The sequence below is a fragment of the Platalea leucorodia genome (assembly GCF_965183815.1).
Source record: "Platalea leucorodia genome assembly, chromosome: 9".
Lineage (NCBI taxonomy): Eukaryota > Metazoa > Chordata > Aves > Pelecaniformes > Threskiornithidae > Platalea > Platalea leucorodia.
This window is the reverse complement of record NC_138831.1, coordinates 39,264,052-39,283,450: the sequence shown is the minus strand read 5'-3', so window position 1 is coordinate 39,283,450 and position 19,399 is coordinate 39,264,052. Positions and strand designations below refer to the sequence as shown.

Genomic DNA, 19,399 nt, shown 5'->3' with positions numbered 1-19,399 from the left:
CCTCTGTGCCACTGAAATGACATTTGCCATGTGTATGGGAAAATACTCCCCCAAATTACCTTTTATCCATTTGGAATCATACTTTATTGTTCTTAGGGCAGATCCATCCCCCATGCTGCGATAAATAACAGCGTCACTTGCCAGGAAATCTGCTACTGTGGCCGAATACAATTTTCCATCTAAAACAGAAGTTGAAAATGTGGTATTAAGAGGCCTTTAATAATCTACAGAATTCTGACTAGCCTGTATTTTTCCCCATTTCTTTACTGCCACTCTTCTCCAAGTTGCTGTAACCTATTTATTAACAGGTCAGCTTCTAATCCTTTGGAGGCCCTTTAAAAAATTTAAGAGCAGGAACACCATGACACCTTTAGCTTTCCTGCGCTTGCCTTAAAAGCTCTCTGGCTCCTTTGGTGTCATTAATCATTTAGACTCATTACAAGCAAAAGTTCTTACCAGCAAAGAGGGCGACATTGGTTTGTCTGGCATCAAATGGGCATCTTGCCAAACCACTAATTTCCTCCCCATCATACTCTAAGGTATTCAGCTAGAGACGAAAAATAAATGGGTGATAGTGTCATTTCTATTTTGTACACTGGCACAAAAGTATAACATTGTCTTTCCAGAAAACTTAATTCAGCACGTTGGCTTCTCTGTTTTTATTTCACCTTGACGCAGTCCCCAATCACACTGGATGTATTTGCTACAGCATAATTGGTGCAAGCAAAACCAGTAACAGATTAATGACATTTTCAATATTCTTACCTGATAGTATCTGCACATAGGGTTAAATGCATTTGTTCCACAGACGAACACCATCTCATCGTTTCTTGGAACAAAGACTTTAATGAAGTTGTGGCATTCATCCTGAAAAGAGAGTAAGATGTATTAATCACAGACTTCACATATATAATAAATATTAGTGTTGTTTTTCTATAACATATATGCTAAACTTACTTTATGTTTGCCTTTCATAGCACAGTTCTCTCTGTCCTGCTGCCTTGACCTCCATGTTAATTTCTGTTAAATCAAACCAGGAAAGAACAGCTGATTTTCTTTCTACAAAAAAAGTCTTAAAAAATTTAAAACCAAAGAAAATACCTTTCCCTTGCCAGCACCTGTATCTACTCACCTTGCTTGGAGTAACTTCCGATTTTGGAACTTCATTTAAGTTTACAGTGTAAACTTGGTCCCTGTTCGCAAAGAATAAAAAGACACAAGTAAATTCATTGATTAATTGGCCTTATTTTTGATAAGCTCTATCTATTTTTGGAGTGTTTTGTTAGACCAGAAACCTCTATGAAATGCTTATGGATTTTCAGTGTTTAATACAAATCAGAGAAGGCTGGTCATGGGCAACATGGGGTGGTTTGGATTTTTATTGATGTGGTCCTTAGACAGCACCTACAGTGTCCAGCTATCCATCTCTGTCTTTCCATTCTGTTGAAGACTAATCCGGACTGTAAATATTCAAGTGTGTTATCCTCGCTTCCTACATCCCTGATGTGTCAGTCCAAGTTTAAAATGATCAGGAGAGGTTTTTATCAGGGCAGTAATATAAAAGAGGGAAAAGAGTATTTGATCATTGGTTTTAGCATAACTACAGTAACTGCAGCCTTCAAATCCAATTTTCATGCACTGGCCATAGATACGGTATATTTCTCTGGGAAATCCTCCCCCAATTCTAATTTTTATCATATTCTGCAGATTTTTCTAAATGAATTTTACACATTAATGCAAAACCAGAAGAGAAAAGAATTTTAATCTAATGAACTGAGTGAAGGAAAATTACCTGCCAGCGATATAAAGTGTGTCTCGAATTTTCAACATCAGTTGGAAGTCCAGTCTGTGCTGAGATTCATTGCCTGAAGGGCGTCCTCTAAATACTGGATATTGCCTTGAATCTGCAAGTAAAAATGGGCTACACCATCACTCAGGATTATAGAGCTAAAGAATCAATATATGGCATTGATTAGCTGTATATACTAGGTGTAGAAGGGTTTAAACTAAATTCCTTGAGTAATGTCTTGAATATAAATGAGAAAAGGATGGCTAATGTCAGCAAATGTTCTTTTTCCTGAAGTTATTGCTGTATTTCTGATTGCTTTTTTAAGAAAATGATTAAGTGTTCTATTAAAGATACAAAGCCAGTAAACACATTTCAATTTGAAAGAAAACAGACTTTTCTTTTAACTTCCCAAGGAAAAAAAAAAAAACAAAACACATTAAAACTTTTTCCTTAGTGGTTAGCACCATTTGCAGATTACTTACAGTGGTAGTCAACAATGTTAATAGGGTCCTCATCTTCAGGGAAGCTGACAGCTCCGCACTGGGACAGACTCATTAGCATCACGGAGGCACAAAGCAGAGGAAGCCTCATGGCTGGTGAAAGATGAGTACTACCTTTGTGGCAACACTGTTTAACTACCTGGAAAACAGGAACACGCCAGTGAGACTTCAGCAGCACAGGACAGTAAACGTGACTTCCTACTGCAGAAGAAGGGTTTTTTCATTTGTATTTGAGCACTGGCAGCAGTGGACTGACCTGGTGCTTATGAAAGGTTCCTGTACGTACGCTGATGGAAAACTGCTCCGTGACATATCCCTACTCAAAGCTGCTCTGAAACATATTGATGTTTGCTAATTTTTAGCTGGATTTACAGGCATTTCCAAAGAAGCTGACGACTGCCAGCCCATTTAATTCACGGGAATCACAAACAGAACATGCAGGCTGCTGACCTGGCAAGAAAAATTGTCAAACTTGGGATTAGAATTTTAATTAAACTGCAATCTCTTTCCATCCCCTCTATCACTGAATGTCATCCAATAAAACCCTTTCCCCATAAAATACCTAAATCTTATCCACAAAAAGTCACGACACACAATCTGTCTGAACATCCATGCCATGTTTTAAAATTATTGCTTGCTTCCAGGCTGCGCCATCATAACACTAAGCCTAACATGCTCATTGCGAAAGACCTTATGTCTAGGACCAGACACTTCATGCTTTGCCTTATGCCGTGATTTAGACATGCGCAAAGGAAACGTAAAACTGCTGCCTCTGCAGTGTGACAGTGCTTGTCACCTGCTTTGCAAGGGTGGCAAGAGACTCAGATGGGGCACAATGCTGAAGTGGGTTCCCAGGATGCCACTTTCCCCCTAATTCTATTTGTTACTGTAGAAAGCTAGCAACTTCAGAGACTTTCACGGTGGGTTTTTTCTGTCTGTGTGTGTGCTCTATAGATTATACAGCACATATTATGATAGCACCACAACATTATACAACAAAGCTTTTAAGAGAGGAAGGGAAACATAACTTCTCCAATTAAACCACAGGGATATTTTAGTAACCAGAATGTAACTACTCAAGTTGCAATTTGGGTAGGACGCAAGAAAACGAATCTCAAAGTGAAATGCAATCCTTAATGACCGCAAGTGGTCTGGGCAGGGGTCATATTTCTCATTAGAAACCTGGCAAATGTAGTACTATTCCCTCCTCCAACCTTTTGGAGGCATTCATTCAGCCCCAATTCACAGGTCAGAGCTTTGAGTCACCAGCTCAATGCCCTGCAGTTGCTGAAATTGGTTATTAAACTCTTTGTCTAAACAGAAAAAAAGAAGCCTTTCCATTTTAATGTTTCAAGAATTGCTGTGAGATGTACACGTTGCCAGCACCAAGTGCCAGGCCTGATCCAGCAAAGCACATAAGTATTAATCATTTAATAATTTGAAAAGCAATTAAAAAACCCCTTCACAACACCACTTAACCTTTCAGTAATGTTTACTGGGGATGAAAATACTGTATTTGTTAATTGATACTATGGCTGGATGGGGCAGGGCTTCTTCCTTCCACGAGGCTGCTGAGCTCTGTCACTTCAGGCTGGACTGTGAGAAGAACAACTTAAAGGCTGATAATATTTGGTGATGGGGGTGTGGGTGTTGTCTGAATGCCTGTCCATTACGGACTGACCTGAAAAGAAGCATTTTCCACTGTTAATGGTATTTCTGTATCTCCGTCCACCAGTCCAGAACGAATGGGCTGTGCTCTTAGTCAAGATTGATGAGTGCAGTGGTTAATAAACACTAATGATTCCTGGCACTTTCCCTCTGCTCTTCCTTGTCCTGACATGGCCTCTTCAGCTGAAGCATCTTGCGTTAAATTACTAATGAGCAAACTTAAACTGGAATTAATAAAGTTAGTCAAATTAGTTCTTTCTTGTGAAAGCACCATTAGAGCAAAGTCCTGCAGCACAGTGGCTCCCAGACACAATAACAAATCATTAATGGTTACACAATCCTTTTTTTTTTTTTGGGTCTTTTTTTCAAGAAAAGCAGGCTCCAAATATCCAACCCACTGCTGTCCCAGTGAAAGAAGAGAAAGGGGAGGCACACAAATAGTATGTTGAGTCAGTGCACCGTAACATCTGTAAGGTGCTTAGTAAAAGTCCTCCCTGAAGCCTCATTTTCTTGGAGAACAAATGAATACAAATTGTAAAAGAGCAAGAAGCTCTCCCAGCCACGTAGGCTTTAGTTAGCATAGAAGATGAGACTGTTGATGGCCCACACATCATGACTCAAAGAGACCCTGGCCTGGCTGCAAAACGTGCAGTCCGCAAACTCTGCAAGTTCTGCCAGTATCAAGCATGGGCATGTATTAGGAAGTTTCTTTTTTCCTCTCTTTCCTCTCAGTATCCCATCTAGGAAGAATTCACTGGAACAACAAATATGAAACTTAAATGTAACCTGCCTTGAAGTCAGATACTGTCTTCTGGACTGGAGGAAATGGCTGCAGAGAACAAAAGGGCAATTTGCTGTGTATTGGCCACAACAATTGTGACCTAAAACCAAACTGTCACAAAACCAAAAAGGAAACAACTGAAAGGCCAGGTAAACAAAGAGAGTGTCAGTTCTCTCAATTATATTCAAATTTCAAATATCATGCTCCTTAAAACAAGGCAAAGTTTTGTAAATGTAAAATCACAGGATGTGTCTCCCTAGAGACTGCATCCAGAGCAGAAACAAACTCACATTTATGTCTTCCTCAAAACCCCCCCAAACCTCTGAATATACTCCAGAGATGAACTCCGAGAACATGAAAGGCAGGAATAGTTAGGTTCAGCACTCTCTTTTAACTAAACATCATCTGTCACAAATCTCTATCATCAAAGAAAGCGTCTACATCTGCATGAAGCACACACCTTTGTCATGACAAGAGAGAAAAGCAGACAGAGAGCTGGACTGGATCAGCAAACCACAGGCAATTACTTCTTACCAGCCAGGTAAGAAGTACAGATTTCTTTATTATTTTGCTTGTTAAAGTATTACAAGAAAATGAACAGTAGCTCTGATTTCTAGCTACATATGAAAAGAAAATGCACCTGCTTTAAGAGGCATTTAAATGCACCTTTTAGCTGGTTGGACACAGGCTTGAGATCAGAACCACTGAAAAGAGAATAAACTTGGAAGAACAGCTGTTCCCTGGATAATCAGAAAAGTGGGCTCCATCTAGCCCCTGGAACAGGGGTTTATGACAGTCAGGTGTATGCTTCTGGTACACACAGATAGGCTGGCGTGAAAGACATAATTCTTGCCACATTCAAACCTTTTAATGGAGGCCACTACTGGGGACTACAAATAACAATGCTAAACTATCTGTTTGGACCAGAATAGCTGATTACAAAACACTGGCAATGTCTAACTTCAAGAAAATGCAGAAAACAATCATACTCTGGTCTGATTATTTTTCCCCAGCCAGGATTCAGACCAGTCTTTGATTAATTTCTTTTATAAATTGCATTCCTAGCATTTCTGCTAGGAAACAATTCACAGCAAGTGCAATGTTTGGAAATTACCATATTGCTATCCCTGTTTTGCAGCTGGGGAATTGAGGCATAGCTCAAGGCTGAATTTGTGACCAAGGCCAACACCAAAAAAGCCTTTTCAAAGGATCTGAGCTGCTCTGGGCCATACGTGGTCATTCCTTGCAGCACAGGCAAATTGGCCAGCATCGTCCAGGTGGAAAAGCTAGTAACAAATCAGAGATCTTCTGGCCATTTGGTCTATGCCATAACTACTTGTGTCTGCAAATACAAAGAAATAGAGGTATAAATGTTAATTGGTGGCACAAATCCACACCAGCAAAGAGGACAGCAGCCTGACTGAAAGAGGCCTCAGGGCAAGTGCTGTTGGTCAAGTGGAAGGCAGGCAGTTGTCCCAAGTAATAAACTGGCTCTTTGTGGCTGGCACCTTTCAATCTCAGATACGAATCCCATCCTTCAATTCCTGATTGGGGGAATCCAGAGAAGCAGGACATCATTTCTGTTAAAATATGAGCCCTCCTTCAAAAAAATCACACATGAAGGGGAACAGGCTGGTGTTTCTTGCCCATTAATCTACTCCAGCCTTTGACAACGCACTGGTGACACTCCATCAATCATCTTTCCATGCACTGCCACGTAAAAGAGGAGGGGGAAGGGAAAGGGCATTCAGCCAGCTGGAGAGAAGCAACACATAAAATAGCTTCAAACCAGACTGATCCAATATCTTCCATTCACTCAAAAACAAAACAAAAAAATTCTTAAAAATCTCCTTAACACAATAAGTGCTTCTCAAAATGCTAAGCGCAGACAGGAGTGTGGTATGGCGAATCCAGGCTGAAGTTCAGGACAGGTCAGAACAAATGATATATCCTAAAAGGTAGTTCACTTGTGGAGAGTTTGGCAAGGCAAAGGAGAAACGGGTTGCAATAATAAAAGCTGAAAAACAGAAACATAACATGAAAAGGCTTAAATGACTACATCGTCTTCCTTCTCCACCAGACACAGGGCAAAATCAGGCTGCTAGGTGAGGTCAAGGATCTCCTTTGTGCTTGGACGTATGTGTTGACCGTAATGTTGAAGGGAGACAGGCAGAATTGATTAGTAATATGCCGAGCTTAGTCAATTTATGTGATGTGGTTTCCCACAATCCCAAGTGACTGGACTTCGACAGATCAGGAAATCCCTGTTGTCCTCTGCTCCTTCCAGCATGCAAATGGCTCCCTGAGGGCGCTAATTAGTGCAAATGCACTAACTACTGCATACCTTCTGAAATTTTGAGCATGAAACCGCTCTAATAAGATGAAAGTTAAAACAAAACAAAACAAAAAATCCTTTACTGCTGCTTGTTCACAGATGCTCAACAAGTTTCTTGGGGCCTACAGCTGAGACTTCAGTTCCTCTTTCTGATGGGGAGCAAAGCAGATCCTGTGCAATACAGGAGCTTCCACTCATCTCAGCCCTTGAGACAACCCCCTGGTGAGGGTCACAGTGCATCCTTCGACAGTGGCTTCAGGGCACTGAGCAGCTGGCCAAATCAGTGCTTCGAAGCTCTTTAACCAGAATACCACTCAAACAACAAAGATCTGTTGGCTGGGCTAGAACAAGTCACAGATTTCACTTGCAACCAAATAAAAGTTATGTTAAGTCTCTGAATGGGAACTTACTTGTGTTTAGCGCCAACCTCTGCCCCCACCCCCACCCCCCCGCTCCTTTTTTTGGATGCAAAGGACTGGTGTAAAAAGGTTAAAAATATTGTTTACTATGGCCTCAGGGATTATCTTTTGATGCACAAATCACTTATGGTCCACTAACTGCCGGTTGAAAAACACTAGTTGAAAAGGATATGGTTCAAATTCTGGGCTTCATGAAGTTAAAAAGCATGCTGGCAGTAACTCTAGGGGGCTAAGGATTTGCACATGAGTTTACTCACTGATGGTAACTGCTACCAGGTGGCAGAAGTTCAACTTCTTGAGCCATCTGCAGAGAGAACAGCTTGCCAGTAAGGTGCTGGTGCAGGAGCTTGAGCTGCACTTCACTAGCGCACAGTACAGAAAGCTGTTGTTGCCGAGTTTTGGTTTGTCAGGCAGGTCAATCTTTTCAGAAGATGAAGCATGTAGAAGAAAATACATGAACGTGGTACAGGCCACCTTCAGTGGTGCCCTAGACCTGTTATAGAAATATATGCATTGGCAACCATGGATGCACCAGAATATTCACTCAGAATAGCACCTTATCCCTGCTGTGCATAGAATAAAATAACTCTAGAGCAGAGCCACACACTGGGGGAACCAGGCCAAAGTGTGTTTTGGTAGTAAAACATGAAAATGCAGCATTTTTGTATCATCCAAGCCAAAATATAAGACCAGCATGGCCCAGGGTCTGGTGGCTTGAGCTCCAGAGAGGGAGCAAACAATTCTTTGTCCTACCTCTATTTTTTTTAGTCTTGGTCTTTTTTTCCTATGTTTCACTGCATGAAATGAGTATAATAAGTTGTTTGCTTACAAGCCAGAAAGTATTCCACATAGAATGCAACATTTGCCTTAAAAAATCTGTATCAGTATCTATCATATGAGAAGCAGGGGATTAGATTCCCATTTTAGGTCATATCTACACATAGGTTTTCCAATGATGCAATTGCTTTATAGTGTGGTAAGTTCTCCCAAAACAAGGATACAACAGCCAGCATCAATGCAAGTGTGATTTTTTTTATTTTTTTTTTTTCTCCCCCCAAATGGCATGCCATTTTAAATGTGTTTCTTCTAATGAAGGCTGACTTCGGTAAAGTTCCTGAAGGCAATGCCTGACACGAGGGTTTACTGTACATTCAAATCTCAGAGATTGTCTATGATGTGATAAATCCATATTGTGGAGTTTGGTGACAGATTGTTTCAGCTAATTATCAAATAACACAGGAAAATATTTGTGGTTATAATAAAATAAACATACCTAATTCTTGTAGTCCCTTGTAGAAACTTACAGCATGATTTTGTATGAATAAATAGATAAGAAAAACTGTTTCTGTCCTATAAAGGTACACTCAAATTTAAACTTGCAGTATGTAGCCACCCTTATTTTCTATAAAGAACTTTAAAATCTGCAGCTCCGAAGAAAAAAATTAGGATATTTGGAGCTGTGATAGTAATTGAGCATGAAAGTGCAAATAACAGGTCTGTTATTTTAAGCTAATACTTGACTTCTTTTAAGAATTCTGCATTAACACCTCTTGATCTATGCCTAAGTAAAAAAAGATAGTTTAATATTAAAGTGATGAAACCCTACCACTGAATATCACAGCTTTCATCTTAATTGGCTTATGGTATTGCTAGTTACACTTCAGTTGTTTGCAGGCTTTTAACATTACAGAAAGCATACCCCTCTTGCTCTAGAACGAGCTGACAGAACACTTGCAAAACGGATAGGGTGACTTTTAATGATGCAAGTGTTTAGTGGTTGATTAGATGCACTTTGAGGGCTAAATTCTCCTATGATCAAAAATTTACTTGAACACAAGGTAGTTTCAGCAGGAAAGGAAATAAAATGCTGAGCAAACTGTAAGTGATTGCTTCAATTATGTTTATTTTAAGTTAATTTTTGAGAGTGAATGTTAACTACCTTCCTTTACCCGAGTGATATAAAAGTCCTCCAGCTGAAACCAACCTTTGATTTCAGCTCACATCTACGGTCAAATCTGTTCTGGTTTACAAAGCTCCTGCAGGACATGCTCCCCTTGAAAGTTTGCCAGGGTTGAGCTATCGGTGATGAAGTACTTAAGCAGTACTCTGGATTCACCATTTTAGCAGGCCTGCATTTTATTAATTCAAACTGCTCGCACCCAACTGAGACTGCCCTAGGAAATACTAAAGTTATTTGTGAAAGTGTCCAAGGACTGGTGCAGAGAATGTCAATACAGCGATGCTCAGGGTTTATTCTGTACTCTCAGCACTGATCCTCCATTAACTCCTGGCCGCAGGCAGCACTGGTAGCACGAGCTCCTACCCCTGCCTGACCCCAGCCCAAGGAAAGCAATGCCACCCTCCTGGGGGAGCCGCTGTGGCTCACCAGGGTGAACTCCTGCATGCCTCCCGCTCACAGCTATGTCAGAGGTGTCTGGTGCTTTTCAGTACTGTTTTTGAGGCTGAAATACTTTTATCCTGAGAACTAGAGAGAACTACTAAACCATCATGGTGAAGACCTAATTACTTAGAGTAGTACACATAGGCTTGGGTGTAGTTTGGAAACAACCAAACTACCCCTCCTTGGCCCAAAACAAAAGCCTAAAACCTAGACCAAAGTATTACCTTTTCCTCCCTGTAGGAGCATTGGCTACAAATGTGGGTGAGCGCCGAAAGTGAAGTAAGTAAGTATTCTCCCTGCAAGCCTACAGTACAGGATTTACATAGCAGAACTGCCACTCATTTCAGCATGATTAGGCATCATCTGATAAGGCAGCTCTGGGACAGGTATAAACCAGTATTTGCAGGTGAGGACATAATGAAGGTCTCGGGCACAACTTGCACAAGTCCAGCTGATGCCACAGCCATAGTGAATTGCTGGCAGCACCCCTGGGTCTCCTGTCCATGAGCCCTGCTGTCTCCCAGCAGTGGAGAAAGAAGCCTTCGCCTTGAGCAGTGCTCCAGCCCTGATCCCCAAGATAAGCACTGCCCATTTTAGACCTGGCCAGAGGCCAGGGTTTGCCTACAGGATGAAGTGAATGGGACGTTTTGAAATGGAAAGGCAATTTGGGGGAAAGAATACACCTCAACAAGCAGGGCAGCTGAAGAAAAAAGGGATTTGCACTGTGGAGAAGGCACATCTGCTGTTCAACAGGCTGTGCCCCCGACAATGTTGCTGTTAACCTCACTCCAGAAAGCATTGCTTCTTCCCACCCACTGCTCTCCCCTGCTATAGACATCCCTCCAGCACCTCAGCACTGTGCCTTGCTGGAGCATGGGGATTGCTGGCTTAAGTTGCTACTGCTGCGGAAAAGGAATGCTGCATGCCACTGCTCTCACTTCAGAGAGAAAATAAATGGCTGTTGGAAAATGCAAGGATAGAGACAGGAGATGACTATCAGCTGGCAAGAAACACATCAGAGCATCTCAAGCGCTGCACTGGTAATATCACTATGCCGTTCTCAGAGCTGGAATGGTCAGCCAGCCTTGCCCTCAGGAATACTGCCTATAGAGACTTGGGAACAATGTGTTTTTAACTAGTCTTGGTTTTTCTGCATGATCTGGTAGCTGGCCACCCAGTTACCTATTTGTATATGCAAAGCATGTGCTCTGCCACTTTCCTGGGCACAATCAATTACATGTACAAAACGCAGGCATGAAAACCTGGAGGAAGCCTGAGCTCAAAGTTAACGATTACTATTATCTTGCTAAGCATTAAAGATTAACTACACCAGTGAAAGGATGTGTTATGAAATGTCTTTCCCAAGCTGGAAAGTAAATAGAGGGAGAATTTCATGTTTTTTCATCTCAAAGGCTACTCAGATTTTGGAATAATTGTTTAAACTGGTGCTTTTATTTACCATAATATCAAGATGTAGTCACTTGCCACGTGACTGCTCATATTTTCATTTGAGATGTCGTGCAGAAACACATGGAAATCTGGTGAAGACAAACCAATTTTAGAACATGTTCCGAGCAATTGTTTTGCAGCACTGCCCTACAGTATGAAGTCTCTTACATTTCTTAAATTGCCTAATCAAATGCAGACTCTGTTCCAGTCACGCTAAATTTTCACATAATGGCAGAAAAACACTTCTTTCTAGCCTAGCACTGAACAGTTGGATCACATTATTACATTTGCTGCTTTTGTAGTCTCCGAGTGTGTATTTGTAAATGTATGTACATACACATTCACAGAGGAGAGGGGGGAACATTGATGCTCATGCTGTGAGACCCTGGGGACAGTCGGAGGGGCAGAGGTATATCCCAAGAGGTGCCTGTGAAGGTCTTCTCAGAGCACCTGGCTTATCAAGAACACAGAGGTGTAGTGGTGAGAAATTTATTTTTATTTAAAAAAAAATATCAGATGTATTAGTGCAGGATTTGATCGAGCTGATTCCTTGCCCTGCAGTCTGCTGAAGTTATTAAACTAATATAAATGCAGTTAGGTCAATTATACCCATATTGCTGCCAGTTTGGGGTTGGAGGCAGGATTGGTGCAACGTGCAGCCATGGCTATCCTACTCTGAGCCCCAAGCTTGGGCATGTCCCTGTGCTGCATCACATCAGTTTGGGGGATTCCCTGCCTCACAGAACTGCCCAATTCCCATGGGCCAAATGCAACCTGTGGAGCCCACACTCGGCAGTTGTTTGGAACGGGACGCAGCCGTACTGGGCACCAGCTCTCCCTCCCCTCTGTCTTACTTGGGCTACATCACCTCATGATAGCATTCACCCTCTGTAAGGCAGGGAAGTATTTCCATCACACTACTTTAGCATTTTGACTAGTGAGCCACAGAGAAGCCACAGATCAGATGCTTAAAAGTATATTAAAAAAATTCAAATTAGTAACATATGGACCGCAAGTGCTTGAATCAAGGTCACAAGGAAATCTGTGGCAAATCAGGGAATGAGACTTAGGGCTTTAAAGCTCTACATTACAGCCTGCCCCATTCTCCCCTCTATACCAGCCTCCTGAGATCCCCAATACAATTGCAATCTTTCCCTAAATCCTTGTGTTATCACTAGCAATATTGGGCCAGTGTAAGAACGTGACTAAATAATGTTATCTGACCCCCACACTATCTATGTCTCCAGGTCTAGTTGTTCCTCTACAGCTGCACCAAATACATTCAGGTTTGTGTTGGCATAGTTTGCCACATAAGACCACTGTTCAATCATGAGTGGTGCTTGCTATGTCTTTGGCGAGGATGAAAACCTGATGCTTTAGGGGGAGGAAAAGCCATAATCCACTCTCACAGTAAAACCTGTATAGTGGTACACAAGACAAAAAAAATTCTATCCATACCCTTGCAGAGAATCGGATTAATCCCCAAAGCATGGGATTTGATTATTTTTGGCTGAGGTTATCATTAAGGAAAAAACTACATAATGCTAAAAATATCCACACAGCATTTACTTTATGAAGAAAATATGATTTACTGAGCAAAACCAAATTACTGGCTTTTCACTGTTAATCTTTGATAAACACGTGCTGGGTTAAAGAAACTGTCACAGAGAGAAGTTTGCAAATTGAAAGAAACCATTCAACTCTGCAAGATGATTTCCCCCCCCCCCCACCCTTATTACTCCTTTCATGAGACGCCTGGGGACATTGTTCACACACTGTTGACAGCTTTCACACCACTGCTTTTCCTCCGTTATCCTTACCCTTCTCTTCAGCACTTGTCTCCAGGTGGCAATACACAAAAGAGCTATATTTGCAAGAGCTAATGCTGGCTCTTGGACAACTGTTGGAAAGCCAGAGGGCCCTCTCCTGCCTTGCAGCTCAGTTGGTTAAAGTTGCTTCCACAGGGCACCCACCAGGCAGTACTCTGACATTTAACACCTGGGTGCTGCACCGCTCAGGGAACATGCAGACTGCTTACAGCCCTTTCTTGTTTTTAACTACCATTACACCAACAGGCAGAGTCCCAGCTCCCTCACTGACACCAGACTACATTCAAACACCATCTAAAATTTTAATACTGTAGCCTTAACTGAGCTTTTTTAAGTTAAATACATTTTTCTTCTCTGTAGTCTCCCAAACGGGATGGTTACACAGCCCAATAGGACACTTAAGTGTACACACAACACAGGCAGGGGGTACCCAAGTGGAGGGATATACAAACAAGGGCTTGAAATACAAGGGTGAGAATTTTCTTTTGACCCCAAAGTGCATCTGTCATTACAGACATACACAGAAATAGCAGCAACACTTTCTGTTGGTGCTGTAGCTGCTGCAGTGCCTATCCACCACCAGCACCCATAAACATGCCTGGGAAGCACGGCACCAGCACTTGAGGGAAATACCTTTTGTTTCACACCACAATAAAGCTCTGAGGAAGGTCATACCCAACAGAGGTGCAAGCTGGTACCTTATTGCTGCTCGGGAAAGCAGAGACCTAGCTGTCATGACCATTTGGCATAAGAGAGATGAACTATGTGGCTCACGTTAAGAAAAGCCTATTATTGCAGTAATAGCTGAGCTGAGTGACCATCTGATCACCTCTCATCTCTTCTGAGGTTTCGCTCCCACCTCTGGTGGGCAGCCAGTCTGTGATGCCGGTCCCCGCTGCTCGCTCGTTACCTTTGCAGACGAGCACCTCTGTATTTCCTTCCCCGCTGTCCCTCATGCACTTGAAGAGCCCCCCAGAACGCATCTGCCAATTAACTCCTCATTCTCAACCCAAGCCCTCTTCAAAGCTCTCCTTTGCCTCTGATGCCTACAAGCACGTGTGTCCCCTTTCCCCAACACACGCAGCTTGGCTATGTTTAGGCGGCTTGTGCGCTAACACGGCTGCTGATTATGCAGGCCAACACGGCTCTCCTGCTTCTAGAGGCCACTGCCTGACTGTATCCATCTGCTGTCTCTTCTCTTAAACCATCCACTGTGGGGAATAGGATCCATCCTTTTTATTCTGTGTTTATCTAGTGCCTATCGAATTAGAAGCCTAGGCTGCAATTTGGCTCTCAGATGCAATGGTTAAAAAAAAAAAAAAAAAAGAGCAACAACAAACCTTTTTGGAAGAAGAGTATCTGTGTGCAAATACAACCTCTGTAATGTTACCAAGGTCAGGGAGACCAAGGCCAATCTTCTGTGTGAGAATATAAATCAAAGCTGTTCAGGGACTGATTTCATTTACAAGGTTTGTAACCATTCTGGACAGAACAAATGTCACTTGCTTGAGCTCCTTGCTCCTCCTCTTTGCTCCTCCATTTCTTTGCTCCTCCACTTCCACCCGGCCCCTCCCTGCCTGGTAACACCTCTTGACCTCCTTTGCTCTTGAAAGCAAGGGTTCTCTTCTAGCAAGAAAGCTGTGGCTCACACATGACAGACAGCCATGCTAGGCCAATTTATTTAAATTATGCAAAAATCTCAACAAGTAAAATTAGCACAGAGCCACAAGTACATTCACCTGCTGGTTACCTGCCATTCATAGCACACATCAGAATTAAAACAATAAATCCTGTAATGACTTACTTTCCTATTGCATTCGTAGATTTGCAAAACAAACCAAGGAAAGCATCTGTAGCAAGTATTAGAGTCTGGGCACAGATCCTGTGAAATCACATGGTTTCCGTTGTGGAACTAAAAAGGCTTCTACAAGAATGTGTGAAATACACAGCCGAAATTCTCCATTTCTTTCTGTGCTCTTTGGCAGTTTGCGTGGCTAAGTTAAAGCAGCAAGTTCTGTTTCTTTAGTTGGTGGCTTTCAAAGCATACCCTGATCCGCACATTGAAAGAACGCAGGATTCAGCTAGCAAGCTCCCTCTCGAGTAAGTACAGAGTTAATGTAATCCCACTCCACACAACAGGTTGCTGTCTCCAAACTGGAGCCTTAAAGAGTCCGGTGGTTGCCTCGCTCCTCGCAGCCATTTTGTAGCCTGTCTGCAGGTGTGCCCACTGAGCTGCAGCGGGGCTGGGCAGGGGTGCCAAAACTAAAGAAACTTCACGTTCTGGATGTTAACTTTAGTTACCATAGCCAGACAATGCTGCCAGTGGTGTGGAAGAAAAAATTGCTGTAGCCAGCTGTGCTGTTCACAGTCGGATGGTTTCTGTGTAGCTCCAAATGGTTATGGAGCCAGTAGCCTGTTGTGGCCAAGGACAGGATGATGGATGGTCTACACACACTGTCCAAGCAGGGAGAATGGCAGAAGTTCACTTCAGGGTTGTTAAAATGCTAATCTGGGTTAGTTAACAAAAGCCGAATGGAACAGAAAAGTTAGGGAAATAAACACTATTCATATGTTATATATGTGCACTACAGATTTGATCTCTGTGGTTAACACAAACATTTGACTTTGGAAGTGGGACAATTCAACAGTCTTCCTGTTTGAATAAACTGAATCAACTTCTGATATTAGCTGTACTGTAATTACTGTCAAGCCACGACCAGAGAAAGTGGGCTACGGCAGACAACACACAGAGCTCCGGAAAACAGCATCGGAAGGGCAGTAATACGATTTTCCCTGCACACCTCTTCCATGTGACATGGGAACAAATCAGAACCTACTTTCTTTTGAACTCAAGGCTGGCAGCTATTCACGGAAAACAAGTAACAACTTAATAAAATGGCTTAGATGGATTTTAACGGTAACTGCAGTAGCTTATCTGATGCATAAGAAAAGAGATCATCTGTCCTAACAGCCGTTTTGACGAAAGCAACATTTGAACTGTTTTAATTACATACAGAGCTGCTAAGACTGAAAATAACTTATACTACCCAATGCAAGTAATATGCCTTCCATCTTTTGTTAATTACTTGTGGAGCAAATTATTACTTTATCCAATGGAAAGACATCTGATTTTTTTTCAAACTGGAATTATAGGTATGCTTAACACACGAGCATATAATCAACGACCATGTCCTCTGTTCAGTAAGCAAAGCAAACACATAGTGTATTCCTTGAAAAATATCAGAGACTGCAACATAAGCAAGCTCAACATAAGCTTATACGAGCACATAAGCTGTTGATGTAACTGTTTCCTTTGTCTTCCAAAGGAAGATTAGAACCGAAAGAGTCTCTGTCATATCACTTGTATGACACTTGATGAAAACTGACCGTATTCACATATGATCGCCACTTGACTTCATATTTTAAATTTCTTTTTTTTTTTTTTTCCAGAAGGAAGCATAACCAAAGCATTTGAACGTTTCTATGCAGGTTCTGTCCAGCTAACTGGGCTTCACCCGACTTCAAGGGATGCTGAATCCTGTGTTAAGTACAACAATGTTTTTAAAAGAATTTAAAACCCATAAAAATCAAGAGCTGCAATCTGCGTGTGACCGACTGTAGTAAGACCAGAAGATATGTTATTACAAATGCCTAACATATGCTTTGAAGTGAGCTTCTATGACGTACTTTTCTTTACCTTCACATATCTCATAACAGGACCGATCAGATCGAAGACCCATTTAGTCAGAATTAATTGCATATATAATTAAGCATTCTATTTAAATATGTGCTCTTCACAAGTCTACATCAAAGTCACGGCGGCTCCAAGTGCTGAAGTGTCTGCTCTGATAGTCGGCTCAGATCAGCCATACAAAAGAGGTAGAAACGTTCAGAAGGTCCAGCTCAAAGGGTGTGAGAGGCTAGGGGGAAAAAACCCGCAGCCATACAGCTGGTTTGTAGAGCTTTGACAGGGCCATCACTGTATTCCTGGCACACACTCCTGCATCACACAAAGCACGTTTAGAAGATGATGTTATCTTCGTTGCATCTCAACCATAAATGAGAACAGGTAGTGACAGACTGCAGGATACGAGGGAGAAAGGTAGCTGTTCACTGTAACTAAAGGTGCAGATGAAAGTGAGAGGCCAGTTAAATAAACCAATTTAGAGCCTCTGGTTTATACTTTTTTTGGCTGTCCTTCTGAAAACAAAGCTGTGCTACATAATTCAGAATGCTAATAAGTTCCTACCACAAACTTTTTCTTTCTGTTTTTAAAACAACTGAGCTTTATATTAGTTAATATAAAAAGTGTTAAAGTTCATAATTACATAGAAAAGAAATCAGAGTACTCAACTGGCAATTTGTATTTATCTAAGCCAGAGTAAATGTTTATACAGTATCTGCCAACATAACAAAATATGCCTGTCACTTACTACATTAAACATGATTATGTACAGCTTAATTTACTGAATAGTAACTTAAGTAGACTTTAGAGGTGCATAGAAATTTATAGTGTGAATAAAGCAGGAAAAACGTCTATTCTCTTCTGCCACAAAAGTGATTGCAAAGCTTTACAATGAGCTTCCTGTTGGACTTGGAAAAAGGAGAGAACCTCAGAAAATTCTCTGTGAAAGTATCTGTATGTGAGAGCAACAGACCAGCAGTAAAAGCCTCCAAGACAGTAGGAAGCTGTTCCTTCAAATAATATTTAAGTGAATTAATAAACATCATTAAGGAAAGACTAACAACCTAGAACACAAAGGTATCCCAATGAAGATGCATGTTTTTCCCCAAAGGAAATAACGAGGGAAAAAAATGTCACGCATTTACAGAGCGCCGAACAGTATTTTAGAGGCAGTTTTCTGTAATTCATGCACATTATGTGTGAAGCATGTGTGTGTGTGTGTACATGGATAAGCTACAATACCATCTGTACAGCAAGTGCCACATATGTGAGCATTATGAACCATCATTGCTGCCGCTGCTATGCTCAAAAGTAAATGTATTCTAAGCCACACACACATACAAATACAAATGACTTTACACACTGAGGGCCGAATTTTGCTCAAATTACTCACAGGCTAACGCCTGTGATACAGACATAATCTTGACCAGAAGTAAGAAACAATTCAAAGACTGGCAGAAAACCACTGAATTAAGACTAGCTATATTCACACTAACAAGTGGGATATCCACCAGAACTACGATATTTTTAATACAGCAACCTAAAGCATACTTAATCACATTTTTCAACTCACAAGATAAAGCACAATGACAATGATAAAATACCCAACAAAACAACCCCACAACCCTTTAAAACAGGCAGAATAACCACCTAGAAATATCTGTGTGACCTCTCATTTCTATCCAGCATTTATAAATAATAAGAAGGCTTTAAACTCTTTCTAATCACTCCCTGAAAGCTGCTGTATCGGTTTCTGCAGTGCTGAAACGCTTCCCACCCCCCCCCCCCCCCCAAAAAAAAAAAAAAAAAGTTTCTCGGCTCTACACCTGAGCAGAGCATTGTTTTCACCAGGAGGCGAGGCGCGGAGCTATCCCTGCCTCTGCACGGGGATAATTCAGAACTGACTCTAGTATTTGTTTCCATCCATAATTGATGGGGAGCTTGAAACACAGCTCCCTCTGCCTCCCAGCGCCCGGCTACTGCCGGGGAGCCCGTAAATCACGCCTCGCTGGGCGCCCGCGCCGTCGCCCCGCCGGCGGCGCCTAGCCCCCGGGGCCGGGCCGGCTCAGCCCCCGACCCAGCGCCAGCCCAAACTCACCCTAAGCGCCCCGGTGCGATTTCGCCGGGGACAAACCTAACAGCTCCGCTTCGGCTCCCCCCTCTCCGGCCAGCGCCGGCTCCCACAGCGGCCGCCCGCTCCGCTCGGCAGCGCCGCCGCGCACCCGCCGCGGCCCCGCATACCTGCCGCCGCGCCGCTGCCCACGGCCGCCGCCCGCCGGCGGGGCTGCCTCCTCCGCCCGCTGTCCCCCGCCGGGCGCCCCATCCCGGCGCTCCGCTCGGTGCCGAGCCAGCGCGGGGGAGGCGCGCCCCGCAGAGCCCACCCCTCCCCGCCCTTTGGTGTATTTATTCTCGCCCGCCCCTCGCCGCGCCGCGCTGTCCCGCCGCGCCCGGCCTCGCTCCGCCCCCCGCCTCCGCGCAAACACCGCGCCCGCGGCGGCAGCCGGCCCGCGCCCCGCCGCTGTCGCGGCCAACTTTTCGGTGCC

At 42.8% G+C, this 19,399-nt stretch overlaps 1 protein-coding gene across 1 annotated transcript in view; it reads right to left on the bottom strand.

Moving 5' to 3' along the window:
- SEMA6D (semaphorin 6D) overlaps positions 1-19,175 on the bottom strand; it is a gene marked incomplete at its 3' end in the record, with an annotated part of 29,349 nt that extends 10,174 nt beyond the window's left edge. The window contains exons 1-8 of the mRNA XM_082321658.1: positions 19,098-19,175; positions 2,272-2,428; positions 1,793-1,904; positions 1,133-1,193; positions 958-1,020; positions 766-867; positions 457-547; positions 60-179 (exon numbers count right to left, since the gene is read on the bottom strand). Of these exons, the coding sequence (XP_082177784.1) occupies positions 60-179; positions 457-547; positions 766-867; positions 958-1,020; positions 1,133-1,193; positions 1,793-1,904; positions 2,272-2,380 (658 nt within the window). The 5' untranslated portion in view covers positions 2,381-2,428; positions 19,098-19,175. The remainder of the gene's footprint in view (positions 1-59; positions 180-456; positions 548-765; positions 868-957; positions 1,021-1,132; positions 1,194-1,792; positions 1,905-2,271; positions 2,429-19,097) is intronic.
- Between the last annotated feature and the right edge of the window lie 224 nt (positions 19,176-19,399).